Source organism: Phyllostomus hastatus, unplaced genomic scaffold, assembly GCF_019186645.2.
Source record: "Phyllostomus hastatus isolate PE091 unplaced genomic scaffold, TTU_PhHast_1.1 phas_scaffold_21, whole genome shotgun sequence".
In the NCBI taxonomy this organism is placed as follows: Eukaryota; Metazoa; Chordata; class Mammalia; order Chiroptera; family Phyllostomidae; genus Phyllostomus; species Phyllostomus hastatus.
In genome coordinates, this window is record NW_025334017.1 from 48,687,432 (window position 1) to 48,711,073 (window position 23,642).

At 68.9% G+C, this 23,642-nt stretch overlaps 3 protein-coding genes across 7 annotated transcripts in view; 1 reads left to right on the forward strand and 2 right to left on the reverse strand.

Moving 5' to 3' along the window:
* Nucleotides 1-6,758, reverse strand: part of ZC3H3 (zinc finger CCCH-type containing 3) — a 43,415-nt gene extending 36,657 nt beyond the window's left edge. Inside the window, exons 1-3 of the mRNA XM_045860823.1 lie at nucleotides 6,457-6,758; nucleotides 3,800-5,090; nucleotides 2,530-2,726 (exon numbers count right to left, since the gene is read on the reverse strand). Of these exons, the coding sequence (XP_045716779.1) occupies nucleotides 2,530-2,726; nucleotides 3,800-5,090; nucleotides 6,457-6,544 (1,576 nt within the window). The 5' untranslated portion in view covers nucleotides 6,545-6,758. The remainder of the gene's footprint in view (nucleotides 1-2,529; nucleotides 2,727-3,799; nucleotides 5,091-6,456) is intronic.
* Nucleotides 6,759-10,059: 3,301 nt separating this feature from the next.
* GSDMD (gasdermin D) lies at nucleotides 10,060-14,619 on the forward strand. Its single transcript, XM_045860920.1, has 11 exons — nucleotides 10,060-10,859; nucleotides 11,586-11,800; nucleotides 11,925-12,117; nucleotides 12,408-12,576; nucleotides 12,711-12,816; nucleotides 13,068-13,121; nucleotides 13,403-13,477; nucleotides 13,576-13,751; nucleotides 13,835-13,976; nucleotides 14,071-14,144; nucleotides 14,278-14,619. Exons 2-11 carry the CDS (start codon nucleotides 11,590-11,592, stop codon nucleotides 14,515-14,517), a joined length of 1,440 nt encoding a protein of 479 aa, XP_045716876.1. The 5' UTR covers nucleotides 10,060-10,859; nucleotides 11,586-11,589; the 3' UTR covers nucleotides 14,518-14,619.
* Nucleotides 14,620-16,741: 2,122 nt separating this feature from the next.
* Nucleotides 16,742-22,346, reverse strand: MROH6 (maestro heat like repeat family member 6). Of its 5 annotated transcripts, none has more exons than XM_045860831.1 (14): nucleotides 22,057-22,346; nucleotides 21,689-21,841; nucleotides 21,353-21,507; nucleotides 20,600-20,717; nucleotides 20,238-20,422; nucleotides 20,019-20,156; nucleotides 19,818-19,932; nucleotides 19,564-19,707; nucleotides 19,321-19,494; nucleotides 18,939-19,106; nucleotides 18,588-18,707; nucleotides 18,243-18,345; nucleotides 18,092-18,157; nucleotides 17,571-17,954 (listed from the first exon to the last, which is right to left on the reverse strand). In XM_045860831.1, exons 1-14 carry the CDS (start codon nucleotides 22,300-22,302, stop codon nucleotides 17,722-17,724), a joined length of 2,118 nt encoding a protein of 705 aa, XP_045716787.1. In that variant the 5' UTR covers nucleotides 22,303-22,346; the 3' UTR covers nucleotides 17,571-17,721. The 5 variants fall into 5 exon arrangements, with proteins under 5 accessions (XP_045716785.1, XP_045716789.1, XP_045716788.1 ...); XM_045860830.1 differs by having other exon boundaries at nucleotides 19,321-19,503; XM_045860829.1 differs by having other exon boundaries at nucleotides 16,742-17,954; nucleotides 18,092-18,345; nucleotides 19,321-19,503.
* Nucleotides 22,347-23,642: the final 1,296 nt, after the last annotated feature.

Genomic DNA, 23,642 nt, shown 5'->3' on the forward strand with positions numbered 1-23,642 from the left:
GGTGAAAATGGGCCCTTCCTGTCAGCGACAGCCCTGCCCCGCGGCCGCAAGCAGCCCGCCAGGCCCACCCTCACCTGCCGCACCGGCCATCCCGCGCAGCCCAGGAGTGGCCCAGCAGGACCCTGGCTCAGGACCTCAGGACAGCCAGGGGCAGGCCAGGAGGGCGGGAGACAGCCACACCCAGTGTCCCGGGCAGGGGAGGCAGCCGGACCCCCCACCTCGGTGGCTTCTGGGAAGCGCCCACACCACGCCCACCCGTGGCCTTTCCCTGGCGCACCACAGCGAACGCTGCCCGCTGGGCGCGGGCGTCCTGCGACCTGCTGCCCCAGAAACGCCCGGCCTGGGGCCCGGGCACAGGTGGGCCGCCAGCCCCACGCAGCAGGCTCCCCTCCCAGCCCGACCCAGGTGCAAGCGGGCCAGACAGCACCCCTCCACGTGCGGGGCCAGGCCCCGGAGCAGGCATCCGGCCTGTCGCTCCAGGGCAGCCCGAGTCACAGCACTGGGGCCCAGGCGGCCGGAGGAGGACGAGCCCCCAGCCCCCGGCCCCCGGGCCGCGCCAAGGGAGGCCCTGCCGGGGCCGTGCGTGCCGTGTGCACCACTTGCTGTGACTGCTGACCGCCACAATCACACGGCGGCCGGCGGGATGCCTCACTGGAGGCCTGTGAGAGGCCTCCTCCCCTCCTGCCTCCCCCGGCGCCTGCCCGTGGGGAGTCGGAGGGCCCAGGATCTCTGCGCAGCCACAGCACGGGAGCCCCGCCAGCCCACACACAGCGCGCCCCGGGCGGGCCCTTCCGCAGGTGCCACTCTCAGGCCCCCAGCTGCAGACAGACAGACAGACAGCGCGTCCTCGGGGGGAGGGGAGAAAGGAAGGCAAGAGGCACGGTGACTGCGGGGGTGAGGACCCCAGGGCCCCCGCCCCCCCAAAGTGCCTCCGAGCCCCAAAGAGCCAGGCCCCTCGGGGGACGGGCGGCAGGGAGGGGCGAGGGGACAGCCGGAGGAGGGAGGGACGGCCGAGGAGTCGGGCTGGGACCGGTGCGGCCCGTCCCCAGGGCAGCCACGGCCGGGCCTGCTGAACAATGCAGTTTTGAATTCAATTAAAGCGATTATCTGTTGTGCCAAATAAATTGTGTACAGCATACATCCTGCGGCACGCTGCACCTCCAGGCTCATTATTCCCTAACTGTTTCCTCCTGTTTATGCGCTCTCAAATTAAACTGCTGATAATATGCGCCAAAATAAAAAATGAGCGCACCTTGTCCCAGGAAAATTGATTCTCCCTTCCCCTGAACCGGCGGTTGCCAGGTTTTATACACCCTGTTCCTGGTGATCATTAGTAATTCAATTTCCTTTTTATTAGCCCCTTATCTGCTGAGCAATATAGTGGCAGAGCTGACCTCTTTCGCACGGGTAAATGTTTAAAATCTCTTCCCTGATTAATTTTGCCAGTTAAGAAAAAGAGGAGAAATGGCCCGGCGCCCAGCCATCGCGATGAATAAAGCTTAATGCTGATGGTGATGGAATCCCTCTCGCCGGGGAAATTGACTGAACGGGGCGATTACACGGCGACAGGAGCGGAGGAGCCCGCCCCCTTCTCTGGGCCGGCCGCAGCCTCTCGGTTATTTAAAACAATCCAATTTGCAAGGATAATTATGTATTAGCGTTTTATCTGCCACTTGAAACGAACAGGGGAGTTTGGATACTAGCCCCGCATTAGCAGGTTATTGCTGCAAATTACTTGATATCTGCTTTCTTTCACATAAAGGGGAAATTAGGCAATCAATTACCAGAAGGAGGTGGGCCGAGGGAAAACAGGGGCAAGTGCGCCCTCTACTGGCCACCAGCCCGCACGGCAGGGCTGAACGGGGGACTCAGGGCTGGGCTTCTGCCACCAGCAGCCACCATGGGGCTCCCTGTGCTCTGTCACCTCGAGATGAAGTGCACACTCGCCGTGGCCCATGGGACGTGGCCACCAAACGAGGGCAGGTGGGCAGCCAGGGCCCTGCAGCCTAACCCCCTCACGGCCCCCGGGGGCCCCACGCCCACCCTCTAGGGGCCGCTCCTGTGCAGCAGCTCAGCCCCGTGGGCCGGGTGCCTCCCAAGCCCGCGGCACGGCGGTCAGGACAGCCTCAGTGCCGAGCCGAACGGCCCGAGGCCCAGCCTGCTCGGCCCTAAACCCTGTTACCTCCAGGTCCCAAGGCTCCGGCCGGGGAGGCACCACCACACAACCCCCAGGGGCTCACTGGGCACGGGGAGGGGGACACCACAGGGCCAGGGGCACCCAGATGAGTCCTGGCCCCCAGGACAGCACCACGGTGGTCGCCTGCCTCCCTCTCGTCCACTCCCCACGGCGCCAGATTTACGCAGCAAAGCCCCCCCACAGACCCCCGGCTGGCGGCAGCCCCCGCAATGTGCTGCCGTCACCTCGGTGGGGCCACAGCCCAGGACGCGGCCCCCACACCACCAGCGACTCACAAAGAGGGCAAAGCCGACCCTCCCAGGCCAGCCGCGCCCCCAGCCCAGTCCTCGTACCTTCCTTGGTGGGGGGATGGGCCCCGCCGGCCGGCAGGCCGCACAGCCGCTGCCTGGGGACCTGCGTCAGGCCCTTGGTGGGGGTCTTCTTCTGAAGGGGGCTGCTCTTCCCTCGGAGGGTCTGCCTCCTGCGCAGGCTGAACTGGCTCCTGGCAGTGGCGACGGGTGGGGGGCTGCTCTTCTTGTCCCCCGGAAGGCTGTGGAGACCAAGCACGGGCAGCTCTCAGCAGAGCCCCTCTCCCGGCGGGCGTCTGGCCCGCCCGGCCTGGCCCACTAGGGTCCCAGCGCCCTGCAGCCGGCCCCAGGAGACGGCGGCCTGAGCCCGGTGGGTTCCAGCCCCGCCTGCTCCGCCTCCCCGCCAACCAGCAGCGGCAGGGCTGTCGGCTCCTAGAGAGTGGGTCCAGGGTCCCGGGGCCAGGGCAGAGCACAGCGGCCAGCCCACCCCCCACCGTTTGTCCAGTGGGCCCCCGGGGGGCACTGGGCTGGGGGCAAAGGGGGCTGGAAATGTCCAGAGGGGGGCAGCCACGAGCACCCCGGCCCTCTTCATGGAAGCTTCTCACACAGCTCCCCTGCCCACCCTCCTGAAGTGTAGGAGACCACCATGCAAAAAAAGGTGGGGCCACCCACACAGGGAGAGTGGGTCAAAGACTGCAGAGGGACGGGGGAAGCACCTGTGGAGGGGCACTCGCAGTGAGGTGACAGAGGTAGGCCCTGTCAGCGGTGGCCACCACAGGTGAGTCCCTGGCCCCAGACCAAGCACCGGGCCACAACACCAGCTCTGAGCCTCCTCACAGCCCACGGGGTAGAGGCCAGGAGGGAGACACATGGTCCCTGAGCCGCCAGGGGCCAGCCTTCCCCCGGTGGGGAATGGTTCCGGCACCCAGACACAGGGCACCCTGCATTCGCTCCGCCAGAGCTGGGCCAGGCACGATGCCTCCTGCGTGTGGGCCCAGAGGAAAAGCCACCCGGCAGCCTCTCCCAGCAGGAGAAAGGGCGGGCCCACGTGCACCCGTGCCCCCCAGCTGGGGGCCCCAGGCCAGACCCTGGCCAGGCTGGGCCTCCCTCACTCCGCAGGGAGCTGCCTCGTGCCGACTGCCGGAACTCTGCTCACACAGACCTGGCCAGGCGGTGCCAGCAGCTGGCGGGGACACTGCGCTGCTCCCTCCCACACCCCTGCCGGCAGGCTTTCCCAGTGGCGCTGCGCAGCCAGAAGGCATGCCTGGCCCCGCCCCCCCAGCCCAGGACCCTGGGTGGCGGCTGGGACACGCACTTAGCACTCCCCCGCCTCCTGATGATCTTGGTGCGGCTCTTCACTTTGTAAGCCGAGAGTCCTGGGGTCTCACTGAAGAGCGGCTTCAAGCCACTCGGTCCCACTGCCAGTGTGTCCCTGGGGGGGGACCGAGATGGGACTGGAGAGAGCTGGGATGCCCGGTCCTTGCTGCCAGCCTCCGACTGCCAACGGAAGGAGGAAGACGAGGCTGAGGGGCTGGCGGCCTTCCACTTGTACTTGCTGGGGGGGGCCGACTTCCTGGGCTTGGCGTCCAGGTCCGCCCTGGGCTGCGGCTTCTCCACGCGCTCGGCTGCGCCGCAGGGGACCACACACGTGTTCTCTGCAGCCACCCTGGGGCTGAGGGCCCTCCGAGGGGCCCGGGGACTCTTTGCTGAAGAGGCCACCCACTTGTAGTTGTTTTTCCGGAACTTGGTTCGGCAGGACACAAGCAGTGAGGCCTCCCGGGCCTGCCTGGGTCCGGAAGCCGGTCTAGCGGAGCCCGCCACAGAGCCAGAGGCAGCTGGCTGATCTGGGTGGCCGGTGTCCACTCTCCCGTCCCCAAGGAGCTGCGCGGCAGAGCGGGCCACAGGGAGAGAGCCCCCCTTCCGGGCCAGGCCCGTGCCACTGCGTGAGGAGGCGGGAGTCAGGAGGCGGGCCTTGGCAGAAAGGGCACTCTCGCTGACGGTCCGCCGGGACTCAGAGGGGCTGTCACTCAAGCTGCTCACAGACTTCACCACCCGGGGCTTGCCGGCCTCCTTCTGGCAGACCAGGAGGGGGTCCTCTGGGCCGCAGGTCCCCCTGGCTCCTCCTGGCTTCGAGGGCGGCCGCTGCCCACCAGGGGGCTCACCCTCCCCTTCCCGAGGCCTGGGGTCGCTCCAGGGCCGGTCCTCACATTCCTCCGAAGAGCCCCGAGAGGCCCCTGCAGCGCTAGCCAAGCCGGCCTTGGATGGCGGCTTGATTTTGATGACCATGCTCTGATCTGAACTGAGCTGGACCTGCCTCTCCAGGACACACTGCTGGGGGTCAGGATCCCGACTGCCCCCGGCCCCGGGGGTTGGCTGCGCAGCACCGTCGCCAGGCAGGTCCAAGGACGCCGGGGGGCGATTCACGAGGGAGTACTTCTTGCGCCACGCAGGCCCATGGCTGGGGGAGAAGCCCCTCCTGCTGGGACGCGGGTAGCGAGCGCCGAAAGTCCTGCCGCCGCCGTAGGACGGAGGCTGCCACCGGGAAGTGGCCGAGGTGCCTGGGGCAGGTGCATTGCCATGGAGGTTTTTGTAGTCATCGATCAAACCTGAGAAAGTAGAATCACAGGTTTCACCAGAGAGTCAGAGCAGAATCAGCAACGGTCCCTGAGAGGGGCATCAGATGACAAGGCATCCAAAACCCCATCTCCCTTCTGGGCCCCTCAGCGTCTGAGAACCACCGACAGCTCACCCAAACCTCCTGGGCCTGTCTCCTCCAGGAGCCCTTCCCCACCCGCCCTGCCTCGCTGCTGCCCCCAGCTGTCCACCCTGAAGACGCACCCCGCGGCATCCTAGTCCCTCTTTGCTGGGAACATTCTTCTGGGCCCACGGTCCTTTGTGGAGCGGCGTCACTCCGTATGGAGAGACCAACCAGGCCCCACACGTGCTGCCTTGGCAGGAAGGAGGCCCTCTGGCTTGCCCGCTGACAGAACGGGGGCAAGGCTACACCTCAATGACCTCCCTGCCTGTCACATGGGACACTGAGTGTCACATGGCTGACAGCCCCAGGCACTCAACACTTGACAGAAATGACCCACAGCCATCCCCCCAGGAGAGAGGAGGGATGGTCTGGGGCCCCAGCTCCAGCACAGTGGACTGCCGAGACCAGCGCAGGGCCTTCCCGAGGACACCCATGGAGGGCTGTCCCAGCGCAGGAACACCCAGAGGCTCCGGGGCACTACAACCCGGCAGCTAGTAGAAAGCCCGTCCCCCCACGGCCCCCCAGTTACATCATTCCCCCACCAGAGGCCCTGCCCCCACACCCCAAGAGAGCCACGTCCAGACCTGGCGACGCCTCAGGGCGAGTGGGATGAAGCCCGAGAAGCGGCCCAAAGGAGGTACCGGCACACCTAGACTCTCCCCTACACCCCTTTTCCAGTCCTTAACCCTTCTCTTTGTAGGAATAACTTTAAAAGGATTTTTTTAGAGTGCAGAAAGCCCAACTTGCGACTAAAAATGGAAAAGTTTGGAAACTGAGGCCTGGGGAGTCTGGGTCTGGAGTACCAAGGGGGGTGTGACTGTGCGGAGAAATGGAGCGCCTGGGAAGAAACACCGCCCCCGCCCGAGTGCGCTTTGCCACCTCGCGCCAGAGCCCCCGCCCCCCGCCCGTCCGGGCCGGGGAGCGCGGGGACGCGGAAGACTTGTCCGCCCGTGGGCGCGGGGGGCCGCCTCCGGCCGGCTAGTAAGCGACCGACCCGCCGCAGCGCCGGAAGGGTCTGCGTTGTTCGCCCACCGAAAGCCGGGCAGAGCGCCGACCCGGCCGGCCCGGAAGCCCCTCTGCGTCTCCCACCTCCTGTCTGACGCTGCCTGCCTCCCCACCCGCCCCCGCCCGGCCGTGGGGACTGCGGGCGGAGAGCGAGCCCGGTGAGGTGAGGGGAGAGGAAAGACACGCGACCCCCGCCCGGCCCGACCCACCCTGCAGGAGGCGGATCTGCCGCCGTAACAGCTCCTTTTCCTCCATCTCCGGAGACCGCGACGCCCGGCCAGCCCTCCGCGACGTCATCGCCGCGCGACCGTCTCCCTGTGGGCGGGGCGGGGCGGGGCGCGGGAGGCTCCGAGACTGCGCACGGGGGCCGGGCCCGGGCCGGGCCCTCCAGGGACGTACGGTCGCCCTGGCAACGCCCGCGGGATCGCGCACGCGCAGAGCTAGGGACCAGGAACCGTCAGGACGGCGGGCAGAGGAATCCCTGCTTCGCGCTCGAAGGAGCGGGCTGTAGGTGGTCACCTGCTGGAAGGGCTCTGGCGGGCTTCTCCGCCACCGGCTCTCTCTGCCTGCGGGGCCGGGCGGGGGACGGAGACCCGGACCCCGCCCCAGCCTAAGTTCCTTCCCCAGTCCCCACCTGCCCTCCATCTCTGTGCCTCCTCCGCCTACCCAGCCTGCACCGCCTTGGGGATGTCTCCCCGCAGGCTCTCCGGTGGGACAGATGATTGGCAGGCTAGAACCACGCCCCCTGGGTGCCCCCTTGCGGTTATCCCGGTGTGGGGGCAGCGGGAAATAGCTGGGAGAGAAATGCGAGAAATGCCCTCGAGACCCCGTAGGTCCTTCACCCCAGCATCACATCCCGCGTGGACCCTCAGACCCTGAGACGGATCCTCCCGGAAGAAAAGGTTATGCCTGCCGCTCCCTTCATCAGGACAGCTCCACGAGGCTCTCAGGGACCACGACGGATGGGTGGCGTGACTTTCACGACAGTCTTCCACATGCCCTCCTACTGGGCAAAGCTCGGGCAGTATCCCCGCCAGCGCCTGCGTGGAAGAGACCCCAGCTGGGGCACAGGAGCACACTCACGACCCCTGAATCAGGACCGAGGGGCTGCTTCCCCTGCGGAGGCCCAACGGGGTGGGCTGAGTGCTGTGTCCCCCACCCCCCGCCGACAGAAAACCCGGGGTGCTAGGCAGGACACAGCAGGCAACAGGGCCGGAAACCCCAAAAGGAAGCAGGACGGAGAGGGAGCGCCGGGGAAGGTCGCCTTGAGGCGGGGCCTGGGCAGTGGGATTTCCAACCAATTGCGCCGGCCCGCTCCTGTGAGCCTCCGGGTGACTCCGAGCTACCAGGGTAGTTTCTCCGCACCGCCCCCGCCACCTCTGCCAGGCCTTCCTGCCCTCCACGCTTCTCCGGATTCCCAAGATGCCTCTGAACCTGCTCTGGGGCCGCCCGAGCAGGGCGCCTGCTGGCCGCCGCCATTGCCCGGCGATCTCCGAACGTTGACTGAGCCCCCCACCGGCAGGGCCTGCGGACCAACCGTCGGAGCCGCAGCCCAAAGGGCACCGGGGGCCCGTCCTGGCCGCGCCCGAGGACCTGGGGCAGCAAGCGGGAGGGGGGCCTCGCAGGGACTCAACTCCCCAAAGGAAAGGACTTTACGGACTTCGTCTGCGCTCAGGCCCCGCCGCCGCAGCCGGGCTGGCACCCCTTCCGTCCCGGCTGCCCTTCGCCAGGGGCACGGCACTCTGCAGAACTGTTAGCTGGGCACGAGTGTCAGGTGGCTCGGGGCCGGCTGACACCTGGGCACAGGCGGGGCAGGGTGCTGGAAGGGTGAAGGGGGCGGGGCTGTCCTGGGCGTGGCCTCCCCTCCGGCTCGTGCTCCGGAGGCTGTGCTGGACTCCCGGGAGCCCGCCCTCTCGCCCACCCGCCTGCCCGGTCTCTCTACGGCCCTAGACCTCCCGGCCGCCCCTGGCTCGGAGCCCAGATCTAGGGCGGAGCCCACCGAGCCCTCCTGTGAAGCGTGGGTGTGTTCCTCAAACCCGCTGCCCCCTACTCGGTCTCACGGGGACCTGGCCTCTGTTGTTCCCTGCTGGCTCAGCACGCAGCGCCCTCTAACCCCAGTGACCCGTCTCCTCCGCAGTATCTCCCATCCGCTCCCTCTGCTCGCTCCAGTGCGCTAACCGGGTCGACTCTGAGATCTTAATAACCCGCTCCCTCCCTCTCAGGGACCCTGCCTTCCGCAGCGTGCTGGGCCAGGCACTAGACCCTCGTCCAGGTGGGTGCAGACAGGGGCCCAGAGACTTGTGCTTGCTCGTCCTTAGAGCCCGCCCAGCGTGGCTGGCCCCGCCCCCGGAACAGGCAGAGGCCCCCTCCCAGCCTCCCAGCCCTGGTCACAGCTGGCCATTGGAGTCATGGTGTCCTTGCCAGTGTTGGACCCCCAGGGCCTGCTCAGACCTTGTCCAGGGCGACCCCAAAGTTTCTGGCTGTCTGCCCCACCCACCTTTGCTCCGCCTTTTCTCCCCAGCAGGCACACTCCCTGCCCCTCAGGCTGACCTCTGTCCTCTCTGAGTCAGAAACCCGGGCGGCACCACCGCTCTCAGCCGTGCTGCTTGTTTGGGTTCTTGCTAACGAGCTGAAGATGTAACAAGAAATAGCACGAGCCAGGCGGCGCCCAGCCCCGCCCAGCCCTGGGTCCCTGCAGCCAGGCAGGTGGGTGCAGTGTGCCACGCTGTCCCGAGTTGCCGTGTGGATGGCACCTCTGCCTCAGACTGAGTTCCAGAGCTGTGCCGCCGCCTCCACCCCATTCTCCCATGCAGCAGCCAAGGCCTTCTAGAAAAATAAACCAGCCCTGGCTGGTGTGGTTCAGTGGATTGAGCGCAGGTTGCGAACCAAAGGGTCACGGGTTCGATTCCCAGTCAGGGCACATGCCTGGGTTGCAGGCCAGGCCCCTAGTGGGGGCCATGTGAGAGGCAACCACACATTGATGCTTCTCTCCCTCTTTCTCCTTCCCTTCCCCTCTCTCTAAAAATAAATTAAAAAAGAAAAAGAAAAGCCAGGCTGGTCAAATCCCTGCTGGACACCCACAGGGTGCGTCTGGCCCAGGGCCCTCAGCTGTCGGGGACTTCTGCTCGCACGGGACATTTCCCCTCCGCGGGACTGGACCTTTCTGGGCGCTGCAGCTGTGCCACCGGCACAGCAGGTCGCCTCCCGGGTCACTGTGACAGCCGCGTGGGAAGAGCACTCGGCACACGCGTGCTGATGGGGCGACCGAGCGTGCAGAACCTTGGGGGCAGGTGGGCGTGCAGGGCCAGCAGCCCCGGTGCGGGCTCCACACCCACCGAGAGGCGAGACGAGGAGCGGGAGGAGGGCCATGGGGCCGCGCTGCCTGGCACCAGACAGGGCTCGCCTGAGGCCCAGGACGGTGAGGGTGTTGAGGGGCCTGTGCGGGGCCTGGGTAGTGTTGCCTGGCTGCCCGTTGTCTCAATACCCGCCTTACGAAGACGAAGACGGAACTCAGCCCTGGCTGGGTAGCTCAGCTGGGCAGAGTGTTGTCCCCGCACACCAAGGTTGTGGGTTCGGTCCCAGTCAGGGCACATACAGGAGTCAATCAACCAATGAGTGCATGGATCAGTGGAACAACAAATCCATGGCTCTCTCTCTCTCAAATCAATAAATTTTGTAAAAAGATGTAACTCACATGCCATATAATTCACACATTAAAGTGTGAAACTCCACGGGTTTCAGCACATTCAGGGTTGCGCAACCCTCACCGCAACCGGATAGAACACTTTCATGCCGTCCCCACCAGCTAACCCTCCCCCTGCGCTGCCCCTGGCAACCACCTGCGCCTCCTCTCCTTCTCCACGGATTCTGCGGCTGTGAACACCCCCGAGCCGTGCGCTGGCGCGGGGGAGACACTGTCTTCCGAGTTGACTCCTTTCACTCGGGGTGACATTGCGCCGTCCCTGGATGCTGTCCCGGCGTCAGGACGTCGCTCCTTTCTGTGGCTGCCTACCACTCCGTGCGGCCCTGCGCCTACGGGTTCCCCGTTTCCTTTGCGCGCATGAGCCCTCGGACATGGGGGTGTGTCCAGGTCTTGGCGGTCTCGGGCAGTGCTGTAGGACCCCTCGCGGGCAGGCTTTGCGAGGATGAGATTCCTCTCCCTGGGGCCCACACCCAGGAGTGGGCTGGATGAGGTGGTGCTAACGGGCTCCCCGCGGTCGCCCGGTGGTCTAGCGCCGCAGGCGCGGCTCGGGGCTCCCTCCCCCGCACGCCTAACGGGTGTGAAGCCGCATTTCACGGTGGTTCGATTCGCACCTTCCCATGTGCTTGTCGGCCGTTCGTACTTTTTCTTCGAGAAATGTCTGCTCGGCCCCTCCGCCTGCTCCAAAGTTTTAGAAAGAAACCGAGGAGCCCGCGCCGCTGGCGGGCCGGCGGCGGCGGCTCAGGCATTTCCGGGAGCGCAGGGAGGTCTCGCGCAGCCACCTCTGGTTTCACTTTTGGGTCGGGCTTCCTGCGGGCTGAGCTGAGCGAGTCCAGAGCGCAGTCCGGGTGACCCCGGCCCAGGGCTTCCTCGCCTCCTTCCTGGGCCTGGAGCCTCGGCGCCACGGCTACGGTGAGTGAGCTGCACCCCGCGACCCCTGGCGCCCCAGTAACTCCGCTCTTCCTGGGTGGCACGGCGACCTGGCCCCGGCACCGTCCCAAGACTCCCCACAATCGCGGACCGCTTGAGGAAGCCCGGGGATCCTGGGCGGGGGGCCCCTCCGCCGGCCAGACGGGATTTGGGCTGGAATCCAGGGCGGGTCTTCCGGGCGCCCCTCGGCTCATCTCTGACTTCAGGCGGGCCCAGGGGCCCAGCGACCTCCTCCCGGAGAGCAACGGGCTGGCAGCTCTGCGGCCCGGGGCCCAGGTCTCCTGAGTCCCGGGTCCCCCGCCACCGCGTTGGTCCCTAACCCTGAAATCTCGGCCTTGGACAAGTGGCTTGTGAAGCCTGGGCCCAGAGAAGCCCTAGTGGACGTGCCCAGGAGCTGGGCATCCCGTCTAAGTCCTGCTGTGGACCCCTGGGCCGAGTCCCCGGAGGTGGGGGCTGGTTTCTTCCCTCGCCCTCTGGGCGCCTGGGGGCGGGCAGCCGCCACAGCAGACAGAGCGTCGTCCTGGGGTCCCTGCAAAGCCCCTGCCTCACCCCACCCTGGCTGGGGGTGGCCCTCCGCCTCACTGGGCTGACGGAGTGATGGAGCCCTTGATGGGCAGCCCGGAGCCCCCCGGCCCCGGCCCCCATCACCCGACGTCCGGGACTCGCTTGGACCCGCGGGGCAGGGCCTGACCCGTGCGCCCTCCTCAGGAGCATGTCGTCCGCCTTTGAGCGGGTGGTCAAGAGCGTGGGGCTGGAACTGGACCCGGGCCGAGAGCTCGTGCCCATGCACAGCCTGCAGAGCTCCGCCAGTTTCCAGCCCTACCGCCTCCTGAGCAGGAAGCCCAGCTCCAGGTTCTTCAGACGCTACACGCACGTCAACCTGTCCGTCAGGGACATCCTGGAGCCCGACGCACCGGAGCCAGGTACCCGCCGGCCGAGGGCCGGGAGGGCCAGCCTGCCACCTGCTCCGGGCCCGTTCGCCTGGGGTCCCTGCGCCTGGGGGGGACGGGCGCGGGGGGCTGGGCCTCAGCTCCGGTCTCCTTCCAGCCGTCGAGCACGTCGGCCCCTTCCACTTCCAAGATGCCGTGGACGGGCACCTGGGGGGCAGCGTGGAGGTGGCGGCCCCGGGGCAGGGGAAGATTGCCGGCGGGGCCGCGGTGTCTGGCAGCTCCAGCGCCTCCATGAACGTCTGCAAGCTGCAAGTGCCCCCCAACAGCTGGGTGGCCATGCTCCGGGAGAGGTGAGCGGTCGGGGCAGGGCCCAGGGAGTGCCTCCAGGGCCAGCAGGCGTCCACCTGTCCCTGCCGGGCCCTCGTCCCTCCTCCCTGCACCCCCACTCACCCACAGACACGGTCAGGAGTGCCTGGGGCCGGAGTGACGGCCACCCCTCCCCACCGAGCTCCCTTGTCGTCCCCCCGGTGGGCACAAGGACTGAGGCCCGGGGCAGGAAAGCCAGCGCCTCGGTGCGGGGGGAGGGCGGGGGAGGGCGGCGCGCCCCCTGAGCCCCCGACCCGCCCGCCTTCCGCCACAGGCGCCTGCGGCAGCCTGAGCACAAGGTCCTGCGGGAGCTGCGGAGCCGCGGGCACGACGTGTTCGTGGTGACAGAGGTGCTGCAGACCCAGAAGGAGGTGGAGGTCACCCGCACCCACAAGCACGAGGGCTCGGGCCAGTTCTCGCTGCCCGTGGGGGTGTGCCTCCAGGTGCGAGCAGGGGGCCGGCAGCGCAGCGGGGGGTGGGGCCGGGGGCCGGGAGCGCGGGGGGAGGGGGCCCTGTCGCCAGCCTACGGCCACCTCCCACGCCAGAGCCCAGCTCTGAGCCCAGGTCCACCCTTCAGGGCGAGGGCAAGGGCCACCTGAGCCGGAAGAAGACGGTCACCATCCCCTCGGGCAGTGTCCTCGCATTCCGGGTGGCCCAGCTAGTGTTCACTGGCCCTGAGTGGGGTGAGTCAGGGTTGGGGTGACCCCTGGGGCCCGGACTCTGGGGCAAAGACACAGACTCTGAGGCCTGGGCAGAGCCATCAGCCGGCTGGGGGCGTGCAGGCCTCTGGCCGCAGGGTGTCCTGAGCGGGAGGCGGGCGAGGGTCCCGCGCTCCGGCAGCGTGCGGGAGGCGTGCAGGGAGCCCCGCGGGCGAGGGCAAGGCCAGGAGCCCTGGCCGGCGCCCCCTCCATCTCTGTTCCTGCCCGGCCGCCAGACGTCCTCTTCGTCCCAGAGAAGAAGCGGAGGACCTTCACGCCGCCCCAGACAGGTGAGGCCCCTGGACGCCCCCCAGGCTTGGCCCTGGCCGCCGGGCGAGCGCCTGACCCCGGAGGCCATCTCCCGCCCAGTGCGGTGCAGCCAGCGGGCGCCTGAGGGCGGGGCACGTGCTGGTGTGTGTGTGCAGGCGTGTGCACCAGCCTGGCAGGGCCGTGCCCCCGCCCCGGGCCACCGGTGTTGCAGTGGGTGGGGGGGCTGGGAGGGCGCAGGGGGGGCCTGAGCCCTCTCGGGCTCGGGGACCCGCCCCCGCCCTGACGAGCTCTGTTGCCGCAGGTGACCAGCCGCAGCCACAGTCCTCCCTGTCCTCCCTGCTGAGGTCCCTCCGTGACCGCCTTGACTTCTGGTCGGGTCAGTACCTTCCTGAACGCCCCTGGGGCCTCCGCTTCCTGACCAGGACTCCCCGGGGCCCCGTGGACACCCGGGTCACGCCAGCCCTGTCCCCACAGACGGGCTTGGTGAGGACCAGATGGCGTCCACGGAGGACTTCCGGGGCCTGCAGGCCGAGGCGAAGGCCTGGGCGGGGCTCCTGGAGAGCCTGTCGAAGACCCTGTGTGAGCAGCTGCTGGGGGGCCTGGGGCAGCTGCTGCGGGACGAGCCGGCCCTGCACACCCTGGAGGAGTCGGTGAGCGGGGCCCCGAGGCAGGGGGCCTGGGGACGGGGGCAGCCGCACCGGCCGCCAGGCTCACCGGCCCCCTGTGCCCCCAGCTGGAGCAGGGCCTGTGCTGTGGGCGGGCAGAGCCTGTGCAGGGCCCGGCGGGCCGTGTCCTCGAGTGCCTGGTGCTCCCCTGCCGGACGCTGGTGGAGGAGCTTGCAGGCCCGGTCGCCTACTTACTGGGAGCGCTGGCTGGTGAGGGGCCCCTGGGGGCGGGGCACATGGGGGCAGGGCTGTGGGCTTCTCGGCTGGGCCCTCGGAGCCCCCCTCACCCCAGGTCTCTCCCCAGCCCTGAGTGGAGCCCAGCGCGTGCTGCTGGCCGAGGCGCTGGAGGCTTCGGCCCTGTCGGAGCCCCTCAAGCTGGTGAGGAGGCCCAGAGGGCGGAGAAAGGGCTGGGGCCGTGGGCGGGGGCCGGGGCACCCCTGGGAAGAGGGGGTGGGGGCAGGTTTTGGAGGCCCAGGGGCCCCGAGGACAACCCTCCACCGTGTCCCGGCAGGTGGAGGAGGTCTTGGAGCAGAGCTCCCCGTGGCAGGAGCGCAGGGCCCTGTCCCTGCCGCCTGGGTTCCTGGGGGACAGCTGGGGCCCAGAGGTGCCTGCCTGGACCCTGCTGGACGCCTGTGACCTGGAGCTGCAGGTGGACGCCCCCCAGGTGGGCTGGGAGCCGGCAGCCCAGGGCTGCACGTGTGCGCTGTACGCCTCCCTGGCCCTGCTGTCCAAGCTGAGCCAGCTCTGCTAGCTGGCGTCCAGCGTGGAGAGCCCCGCCCGGCCCTGAGGGCGCCCACCACAGGCTGTGGGGGGGGGGGGCAGCTGGGAGAAGTCAATAAATGGGAAGCACGAAGGCAATGGGGTCGCTGAGTGTTTGAAGGGCCCTCTGGGCGGGGTGGGGTGGGGGGTGGGGGTGGTTCCAACAGGACGAGTCTCCCGCTGCCTCGGGGACCTTGAGGACACACCATGGTGGGCGGGGGGCCGACCCTGGGCCCCTGGGGGCTGGGGCGCGTGTGGCTGACCAGCACAGGGGCCCTGCGCTCCTGGGGCTGCGGGGAGGCTTCTGGAGAAGCTGTGCCTCAAACCGGAGCAGCCGGCCTCCCGCCCGCGCCTCGCTCGCCAGGTGCGTCTGCTCGGAGGCCGCAGGATGCAGAGCACCGCGGGGACCCCGTGCCGTGGGGGACACGCCCTGTGCCCAGGGGTGATGGTGACCGAGCGAGCGGCAGGGAGTCTTCTCCGGGAGCCTGAACGGCCCGGAGGAGTTTGCCTTTCCTCGGAGGGGGCAGAGTCTGCCTTTCTCCCTGGGCGGGAGGAGGGGGCCCCTCGCCTGTCACGGCACTGACCAAACCAACAGCTTCCGGACTCACTGGAGAGGAGGGACAGTGGGCGTGGCCAGGACACGAGCCCCCACACGAACCCAGGACCTGAGTCCCACAGTGACGTTAACTTTAAAACTGGCCCTGGCTGGTGTGGCTCGGTGGATTGAGCACCAGCCTGCAAACCAAAGGGTCGCTGGTTCAATTCCCAGTCAGGGTGCATGCCTGGGTTGTGGGCCAGGTCCCCAGTAGGGGGTGTGCAAGAGGCAACCACACACTGATGTTTCTTTCCCTTTTTCTCCCTCCCTTCCCCTCTCTAAAAATAAATAAAGTCTTTTTTAAAAAGTGGGTACAGGAGTTCAGCTTCTGCGTCCCAGAAAAGCCGCCCAAGGGTGACAAGTCCTGGCCCGCTGCACCCTTGAGCGCTCCACCTGGACAGTCTGATTTTTGGCACTCAGGTCCTAGGCCCACCTGGGGCCTGGGCCCCCAGCCACCACCGGGGCTGCTTCAGCACCAGGTCGAGGCGGGAGGGCTGCCCTCGGAGAGCGGCCCGCTCAGATCCACGTCCAGCCAGACGGGTCGGCTCTGACCGGTGGCGCCGATGGACCTGGTCAGCCTGGGCACTCACAGACCAGGGATGCTCGCCTGGGGTGGGGCTGTGGCATTGTCACAGCTGTGGGGGCAGCCCTGGTGAATTCAGCAGGCCATGGAGACACGTGGGGCCTTCCGGGGACCCCAGCAGAGAAGTCCCCAAGAAGGGTCCCACTCCCAGGGCCCAGCAATAGTCTGGCCTTCAGGAACCTCCTTCTGGTGGGCAGAGCGTCCAGCGGGCTGCCAGGTACTGGACGGGGCCAACGTAGGGGCGGGGCGGGGCGGACACAAGACCGTGAGCGGGTGGCTGGCTGTGTTGTGCAAGAGATAGCCCGGGACAGGGCGGGGTGCGGGCTCCCCACAGAAGCAGCCAGCCCCCCCACCAGAGGTGGGCCCTCCTGTCCCCGGGGCACCACTGTGGGGTCGGCCACGGGCCCGTGCGTCGTGCTGTGCAGAGCGGATGAGCATGTGTCTGGCAGGAGTGGGCGAGAGCGCTCACCCTGGCTCCGGCTCCTGGTCTGCAAGGAGACGCTTCCACGGGGGGGTTGTCCATGAGGCTCCTGCTGAGCCAGCCCCAGCCCAGCCTGCGTCGGGAGGCTCCTTGCAGACTCCTGCTGCAGGACACAACCCAGCCCCACGCGGCCCCTGGCAGGTGACGGGCTGGCTGGAGGACGCCCGAGGCCAAGATAGGGCACACGCACTGCCTCCGGCTCCTCCCCGGGGGCCTGAGGGTCTCCTGGCCCATCTGGCTTGTTCCCTGCCCCCCCCGCACACTTCACGTAGTTTAATCTCATCCGGAACTGGCTCTGCGGGACCTGAGCTAACACTTCAAACCTTGACCCTGGTCCCACATAGACCAAGCCCTAGGATGCCCTCCCTGCAAGGGACCCCGACCCCTTCCTTCTGATGGGGCTCCGACGCTGGCGCCCCGTGCTCCTGCCCGCACGAGGCCTTTTCTGTAACCCCATGCTGAACCCGACCTTGGACCCGGCCAAGTATCTGGACCACACCCTCCGCCCAGACCCACGCCCCAGACAGACACCGGGCCCCTCTGATCCACGTGGATTTACTTCAGATGCTTCCCCTAGGAGCCGGCAGGGCCCCCGGCCTTCCCCAGGGCCCCCCGGCCTTCCCCAGGGCCCCCCAGCCTGCAGGCTAAGGGGCTGTGTCCGTGGAGGCCTCTCCGAGGCCGCAGCTCGCAGGGAGGGGCTTGAAAAGCAGTTCCAGCAGGGTGGGGGGTGGTGGTGCTGGGTGGAGGAATCCTCCCACAGCCCTGTGCGCTCGGTCACAGCTTGGGGAGTCTGCAGGGGGGCTCCTTCCCCGGAGGTCCTGTCACAGCTTCTCATTCGCCCCCGCACAGGGTGCTGCGGTGCCGGCGAGCGCGCCCGGCCTGGTGGGGGTGCAGGTGCTGGCTCCCCACACGGAACCCACAGGTAGCACCCCAGGCCTGCAGTGTCCAGTGGAGAGGTCAGGGAGGCCCTCTGCAGAAGGCTCGGGTGGGGTCCGGTCTGACAGCTGGGAGTGGGGAAGTGTGCGGGAGACGGTGCCAGGATGCGGGGCGACAGGTGTGGGCAGGAGGTCAGGCCAGGGTGCGGGCTGGCGAGGAGTGGGCACATGACAGGGCTGGCGGGCGGCCAGCAGGGTAGGGGGGCCAGCGGGCGGGGGCGGGGGGCGGCCCAGGAAGCCGCGGGAGCTCCCAGGGCTTCACAGTGTCCTGCGCCAGACCCCTCCTTGGAAGGTCGGGCGTCACGCAGGCCAGGGGCTGGGCACGCTCCCGGGGGCCGGGAGGCCGCAGGCCTGAGGAGGGGTAGGTGCGCCCGCAGGCGCAGGGGCTCAGGGGACACGGTGCTCGGACAGAAGCGCTGACGTCCTCCTAAGGAGCGAGCCGCAGCAGCAGGGCGCCCCCGCCGAGGGGGTGCGGCCCTGGGGCGGGGCAACGCCAGCTTCCGCCCAGAGCCCCGGGCCGCCCCAGAGCAGTGGGGTGCCAGGTGCAGATCCTGAGCCCTCCCGGGGCTGGGCCCCCACCCAGAGGACGGCCGGGGCCAGGCTCAGCCGGGGCCGGGGCAGCCCCACCGCCCCGCGAGGCTCCGGCGCTGAAAGGGGCTGTCCGGGTAGACTGGAGGGGGCCGGGCGGGCGGGGCGGGGCTCCGGCGGAGACCAGGGAAGCGCAGGCCCCGCCGCCGACAGCCCTGTGCGCGGGCCAGCAGCGCCACCTGCTGGGAAGATACCTGCGCAACGGCGACCACGGCCGGCTCGGGGTCGCTCTGCAGCTGCCCCAGGCCTGCGGGAACAGTACAGTAGTAGCTCAGGAAGGGCCACCAAGCGCCCCAGGACTCCTGGCGCATGCATTCCCGCCCACGCAGCCCAAGCACCCACCGCCCCTCCAGGACGGCACACCCCGGCAAACTGGGCCCTCACCCTGGCACAGGGAGTCCAGCAGGTCCGAGCTGACGCGGCCAGGGCTGCTGTGATGGGCAAGGAAGCCTGGGCAGGGCAAACCTGTGAGAGCCGGCCCCACGCTCCCAGAACTCGGGGTGCGAGGGGCAGCGTGCCACCCGGAGCGCCTCACCTATGAGCACAGCAGCGGCCCGGCGCAGAGGGACCTCCGGGCTCCTCAGGTAGCCCTGGGTCTGGCTCAGGAAGCGGGGCACATGGCTCGGGTACCACTGAACCTGTGGACATAAGGGCTCACGGCAGGACGAGAGGACCGGTTCTGCACGCAGAGGAGGCGAGCGCCCAGGCTGGTGTCCCTGGGGAGCCTCGAGGGCAGGGGTCAGGGCCTGAGGTCTTGGACCTGCCACCACCTTGGCTGGGAGGGTGGAAAGACTCAGTCTGGGAGGAGAGAGTGGCCCCCGTGTGTAGTGGACTGAGTGGGCAGCTGGCCATACCCCGTCACTGTCCTGCCCCTACTGACCAGGCGCTGGCAGACTCGGCTTAGGGTCTCAGGGCTGTCGTAGTGGGCCACAGTGACCACCTCCTCCAGCAGGCCCCAGCGCAGGGCTCGGTCGCAGCGGGCCAGGGTCCACTCTGAGCTCTGGGACACCGGAAGGGAAGAGGGTTGGGGGCCCAGACAGTAGCAGAGGTGGCCGGAGTGTGGATAGCACGACGGTTGGGGAAGTCCAGGGCTGGCGTCCCAGGAACCTGGGAGCCCGAGAGGCCTGCCCTTGAGGTCCCCGGGGACGTCCCTGACCAGCCGCTACTTCCGGGGAGGCAGTGAGATTGGATGGGGACAGAAGCGCTGGGGCCGTCTCGGGGGGCGGCTGACCTCCGCAGCATCCAGGCTGGGGTCATGCAGGCGCAGCAGCAGAGGCACCAGACTCTTCAGCACCAGCTTCCGCAGGGGACCTCGGAGCCCCACCCGGAGCCCGCCCTGGCCGCGCCGCACCAGCGTCCCGAGGAGCCCGGCCGCCGAGGCGCGCACTGAGTCTCGGGCCTGCGTGCAAGACCAGCTGTCAGCGAGCAGGGTAGAGCCGGCAGCGAGAGGGGCTCGGGATACCGGCCGTCAGGGGGCGTGGCCTGGGGGTGGAGCAAGGAAACTGCGCCTGTTGGGGAGGGGGCCTAAGGGGGGGCCTGTGGAGGGGGCTGTGCCCTGGAGGGGCGGGGCCCTGGGGCGGGGCGGGGCCTGGGCGGGACCGGGCGGGGCTCACGTCGTCCAGCAGCGGTGGTAGACGCAGCCCCAGCTCCGTGCTCAGGCGTCGCACCGGCGCCCGCGGCTGCAGCAGTACCTTCCTTAGCGCGCCCAGCGCTGCGCCCACGAGTCGCACATCGCCTTCACCCAACGCACCCAGGAGCGCAGGCAGCAGCACGGTCACGTGTCGCACCTGCGCAGTCTGGGATTGTGGGCGGCCGCCCTCAGCCCCCGCCCAGTCCCACCCGGCCCTGGGCCTCACCTTCCCACGGTTCAGCGCGAGGTGGCCGAGGCCAAGCAGCCCCAGCCAACGCACTGTGGGCTCCGGGTCGCCCTGCCAAGCGCGGAGCCGCTCCAGGATGACCTCCTCCCGCAGGAGCCGCGTGGTGGGCCAGCTCTGCAACAGCTGGGTCGGGGGACGGGGAGTCAGCGCGCTCACGTTCCTGGTGCAGGTGGCGACGCTTAGGTGCCAAGTCCTCTGTCACCCTTCACCAGCCATCCCGGAAACGGGCTTACCCCAGTGAAGAAGGCCATGGCCGTGAGGCGCTGAGCGTCGTCGGCGCTGCGCAGCCGGGGCAGCAGGTCAGCGAACAGGCCCCGCAGGTGATGGTCCGCATGGGCCACCATGGCGCTGGGATGGGGTGAAATGGGAACTCTCCCTCTGCTTATGGCCTCACCCCTGGAGCAGCCCCTACCTGACCACTCCCCTGCCCGCACCTGGCCAGCAGCAAGACGCCCTCCAGGTGGGTGTGGGCTCCCACTAGCCTCCTCCAGCCTCCAGCCTGCTCCATGCACGTGACCACCATGCGGCTGCCGTCCCCGGTGAGCAGGGCCTTCAGGGCCTCCACTGTGCAGCTGGGTGCGGGGGCGGGGAGGGGGAGGCCTGTGAGGGGGCGGTGTTGGGCCGGCCCTCACCGCTCCAGTGCGTGGTCTTACCTCGTGTGGCTGCGCGGTGGCCCACGGTGGGACGGGGCCCAGACCTTGGGGGTGTCGGGGGAGCGTGGGCCCTGGGCCAGCTCGTGCAACTGTGTGACCAGTGCCAGGAGGAGGTGCGGGTAGAAGCCCCGTGTGGCGCCCACGCAGCCAGACACGGACAGCATCTCCCCAAGGGCGCGAGTGGCCTGTGGAGTGAGGAGCCCCCTCAGGCTCAGACACACCGTGGACGCTTGGGGGACGTGATGGATGGGTGGGACCCAGGCGAGACCCTCCTGCCCCTGGCCCCCGTGGCCCGACTCACCCGCCCCCTCGGGCTGGGGGTGGGGGCGAATCCCCTGGCAGTGCTGGCTGGAGTCACCTACGGCCAGGGCCTCCTGCTCGGGTCCAGCCGCGCCCTTCAGTGCCCACAGCAGCTGCACCAGCACCTGCCCGTTCACGCGCGGGTTCCGGCTCAGGCTGCGCCACAGCTCGGCCGCCGCCCTGGGGGTGTGGGGCCGTGAGGCCAGGTCCCTGCCGGCATGCCAGGAGACCCCAGGGTGGGGGAGGGTGACCACGGGGACTCCAGCAGGGGGAGGGACCGGTGAACCATGTCCCCCCCCCACAAGTCCCTCCAGCGCCAGAGGAACAAAGTAAATGGCATCTGTGCAGACCACACAGCACGGGGCCGCAGGGCCGGCTGCCGGAGTGCTCTGCTCAGGCCCCGTCAGACCAGCCACGGCGGAGCACACACGGTGTCACAGACGGTCACTCGGAGAGTGTGGCCGGACACCCTCGCCTGGGGCAGGTCACACCGAGGAGCCAGGGGTGTCGGGACACAGAAGCCACCTGGTCGCTGGCCCTAACCCTTACAGCACCCCCCTCGCCCCCCCACTGCGCTCCAGAGGTGACCAGGGGGAGAATTTGGGCCCCATGCCAGGAACCCGTCACCAGGGACCTCAAGGTGGGAGGGGTGGGGAAGCGGAGGGGGCAGGGGTGGGGGGGGAGGGAATTGGGAGGTCCCGCCCCCTCCACAACCGGCTGCGCTGGGCCAGACTCCACAGCCTCGCAGGAAGGGGAAGGACGCCGGGCGCGGCGGTGGGGGCGCGGCCCTGGGGGGGGGCGGGGGAGCCGGTTACCCGTCCGGGGGCAGCGAGCAGGGCAGCAGCGCATGCACCACGTCCCGGGAGTGCTCCAGGGCCAGCGAGCTCAGCACCCGCAGGGCTGCCCGCCGGGGCCGCCCCTCGGCCAGGCCGGGCACCTGCGCCAGCAGCCCGTGCACCAGGGCGTGCACCTGGCGTGGAGAGGCAGGTGTCAGTGGCCGGGCTGCCTGACTCCCGGGCGCTACCCTCCGTATCCGCTCCGGTCGGGGGCGGCCCGGAAGGGGCTTTTCTGCGTCCAACTGCTTGCTCCAGCCGCCCAACCGCGGAGGGGAACCAGGTGGGGGTTTCTGGGGGCGCAAGGGGGGCGCTGACCTGGTCCTCCAGCCGCTCGCCGCGGGCTTCCAGGGCTGAGGACAGGCTGAGTGCTGCCGCCTGTGTCCCTGCAAGGCCAGCCTCCTCCAGGCAGGCAGCTGTGTACAACGCCAGGTCGGAGAGGGTCCCCTCCTCCCAGGAACCATGGGGAGGCTACGGTGGGGAGTGGGGTGCATGAAGTCCCCTTGCGTCTCCCAGCTCTTCTCCCCAGGCCCCCTGCCGCCTCCCCAACACCACCGGCCCCTTGAAGTGCTCTGCTCTCGCCCTGTGCCCAGCCTGCTCAGCCCCCGTGCCTGTCCCCAGCTTCCCCTTCTTTCAATGCCGCGTCCCCCAGGCCGTCCCCTCAGCCTCTGTTCCCTCCCGCTCACCTGACGGGGCCCCTCGGGGGCCGAGTCCTGTGCATGGGGTGGGGAGCAGGGCTCCCGGGCGGCTGGAGGGATGGTGGGTGAGCCTCCAGGCTCTGCCTCGGGCTCCAGCTCCGGTTCGGGCTCAGGGTCCTGGGAAGGAGCTGCCATGCGCTCTCCCTGGCCGGCCCGGATCCCTTCAGCCAGCGCTGTCAGGGTTAGGGCCCCCACGGGGGCCCCCCGGGCCCTGCCCCACACACCCCCAGCCATGGCCACCGCCACACGCAGCCCTCAGTGGGGCTCAGCCTGCAGCACCTGCCCAGGGTCCTCCCAGGAAGCCCTGCCCAGGCCTGACCCAGAAGCAGGCGCTGGGTGGGTGGGGCCGGGTGTGGTCCTGTGTGTCTGCTCGGTGTCTGTGGGGGCTGGGGTCCGCCCAGAGGTGGCCCCAGGCAGGGTGCCGCTGGAGGCGGGAAGGACCCTGCTGCCTGGGGTGCTGGTGGTGGGGCGCCAGCCTGAGCCTAAGTGCCTGGGGTCTGGCTCTGCCCCCGCCGCCCCGGAACCCCGGAGAAAAGAGCGAGATCCTGGGGATGGATGGCCAACGTGCCGGAGAAAGGGGAGAAGGGCCCTTGGCCCTGACCTCCACCCCTCTGGGCAAGGGTCTCGGGGAAGGCACGGACAGCCCAGAGGCGGCCCCGGCAGGGTCCAGAAGTCTGGGCCTGGCCCTGAGCTGAGTCAGGTCCAGGCGGAACCACTGCATTCCTACCCAGCCAGACATCCTAGGGACAGGGGTGACGGGGTGAGCTGCCACCACCTCTGAACCTGGGGCAGCCCTGGGGCGGAGCCAGTGAGGCAAGAGGAGCTGCACCTGCTGCTTTCCAGGCACCCTTGCCGGCGACCGCCATCCTTGGGGCGCCCCCACCCCCAGGGCCGGACCACAGGGTTCCCGGGCTCAGGCACCTGGGCAGTGAGCACACAGCATGGCACAGGGGACCTGTAGGTACACCTCGGGGCCTGATTCTGCTGCTGTCTGCCTCCCAACCTCCACGCTCCCCAGGACTGACCAGGCCTCTGTCCCCAAGCTCCCGTCACCCTAACCCAGTGACGTAACAGGCATTGCCCATAGTGACCCTGGGGAGCCGGAAGAGCTGGTTGAGCCGAATACCTGGGCGGGCGGAAGTGCTCCGGCAGCACCCCAGCCTGCCAGCATTCCTGCACGCCCTCGCCCGCCCGGGCCACCCCCTGCTGCCCGGGCAGGACAGGCCCCGCCCCCACCCCCCCCTCCGTGCGCGCTCCAGGAGCCCAGAGCCTCTGCCCTGAGCAGCTCCTCCTGGCCCCTCAACCTTTTCACTGGCTCTCCCTTCCCAGGGCTGCTGGGCCGGGAGCTGGGTCCCCAAGGCTGGGGCCCGGCTGACCCCGAGACAGATGCCAGGGTCTGGAGAGAGCCGTACGGGCGGGGCACAGGGTCCCCCAGGCAGAGCTGTGCAGGCCTGGCAGCAGCAGGGGACAGCTGGGCTTCTCTTTGCCTTGGGAACCCCGAGGTACCCCGCTGACCCAGGTGTCAGGCCTGGACACAGGAGACCCCCTGAGTGGCGCCTCACCCCCACCCCATG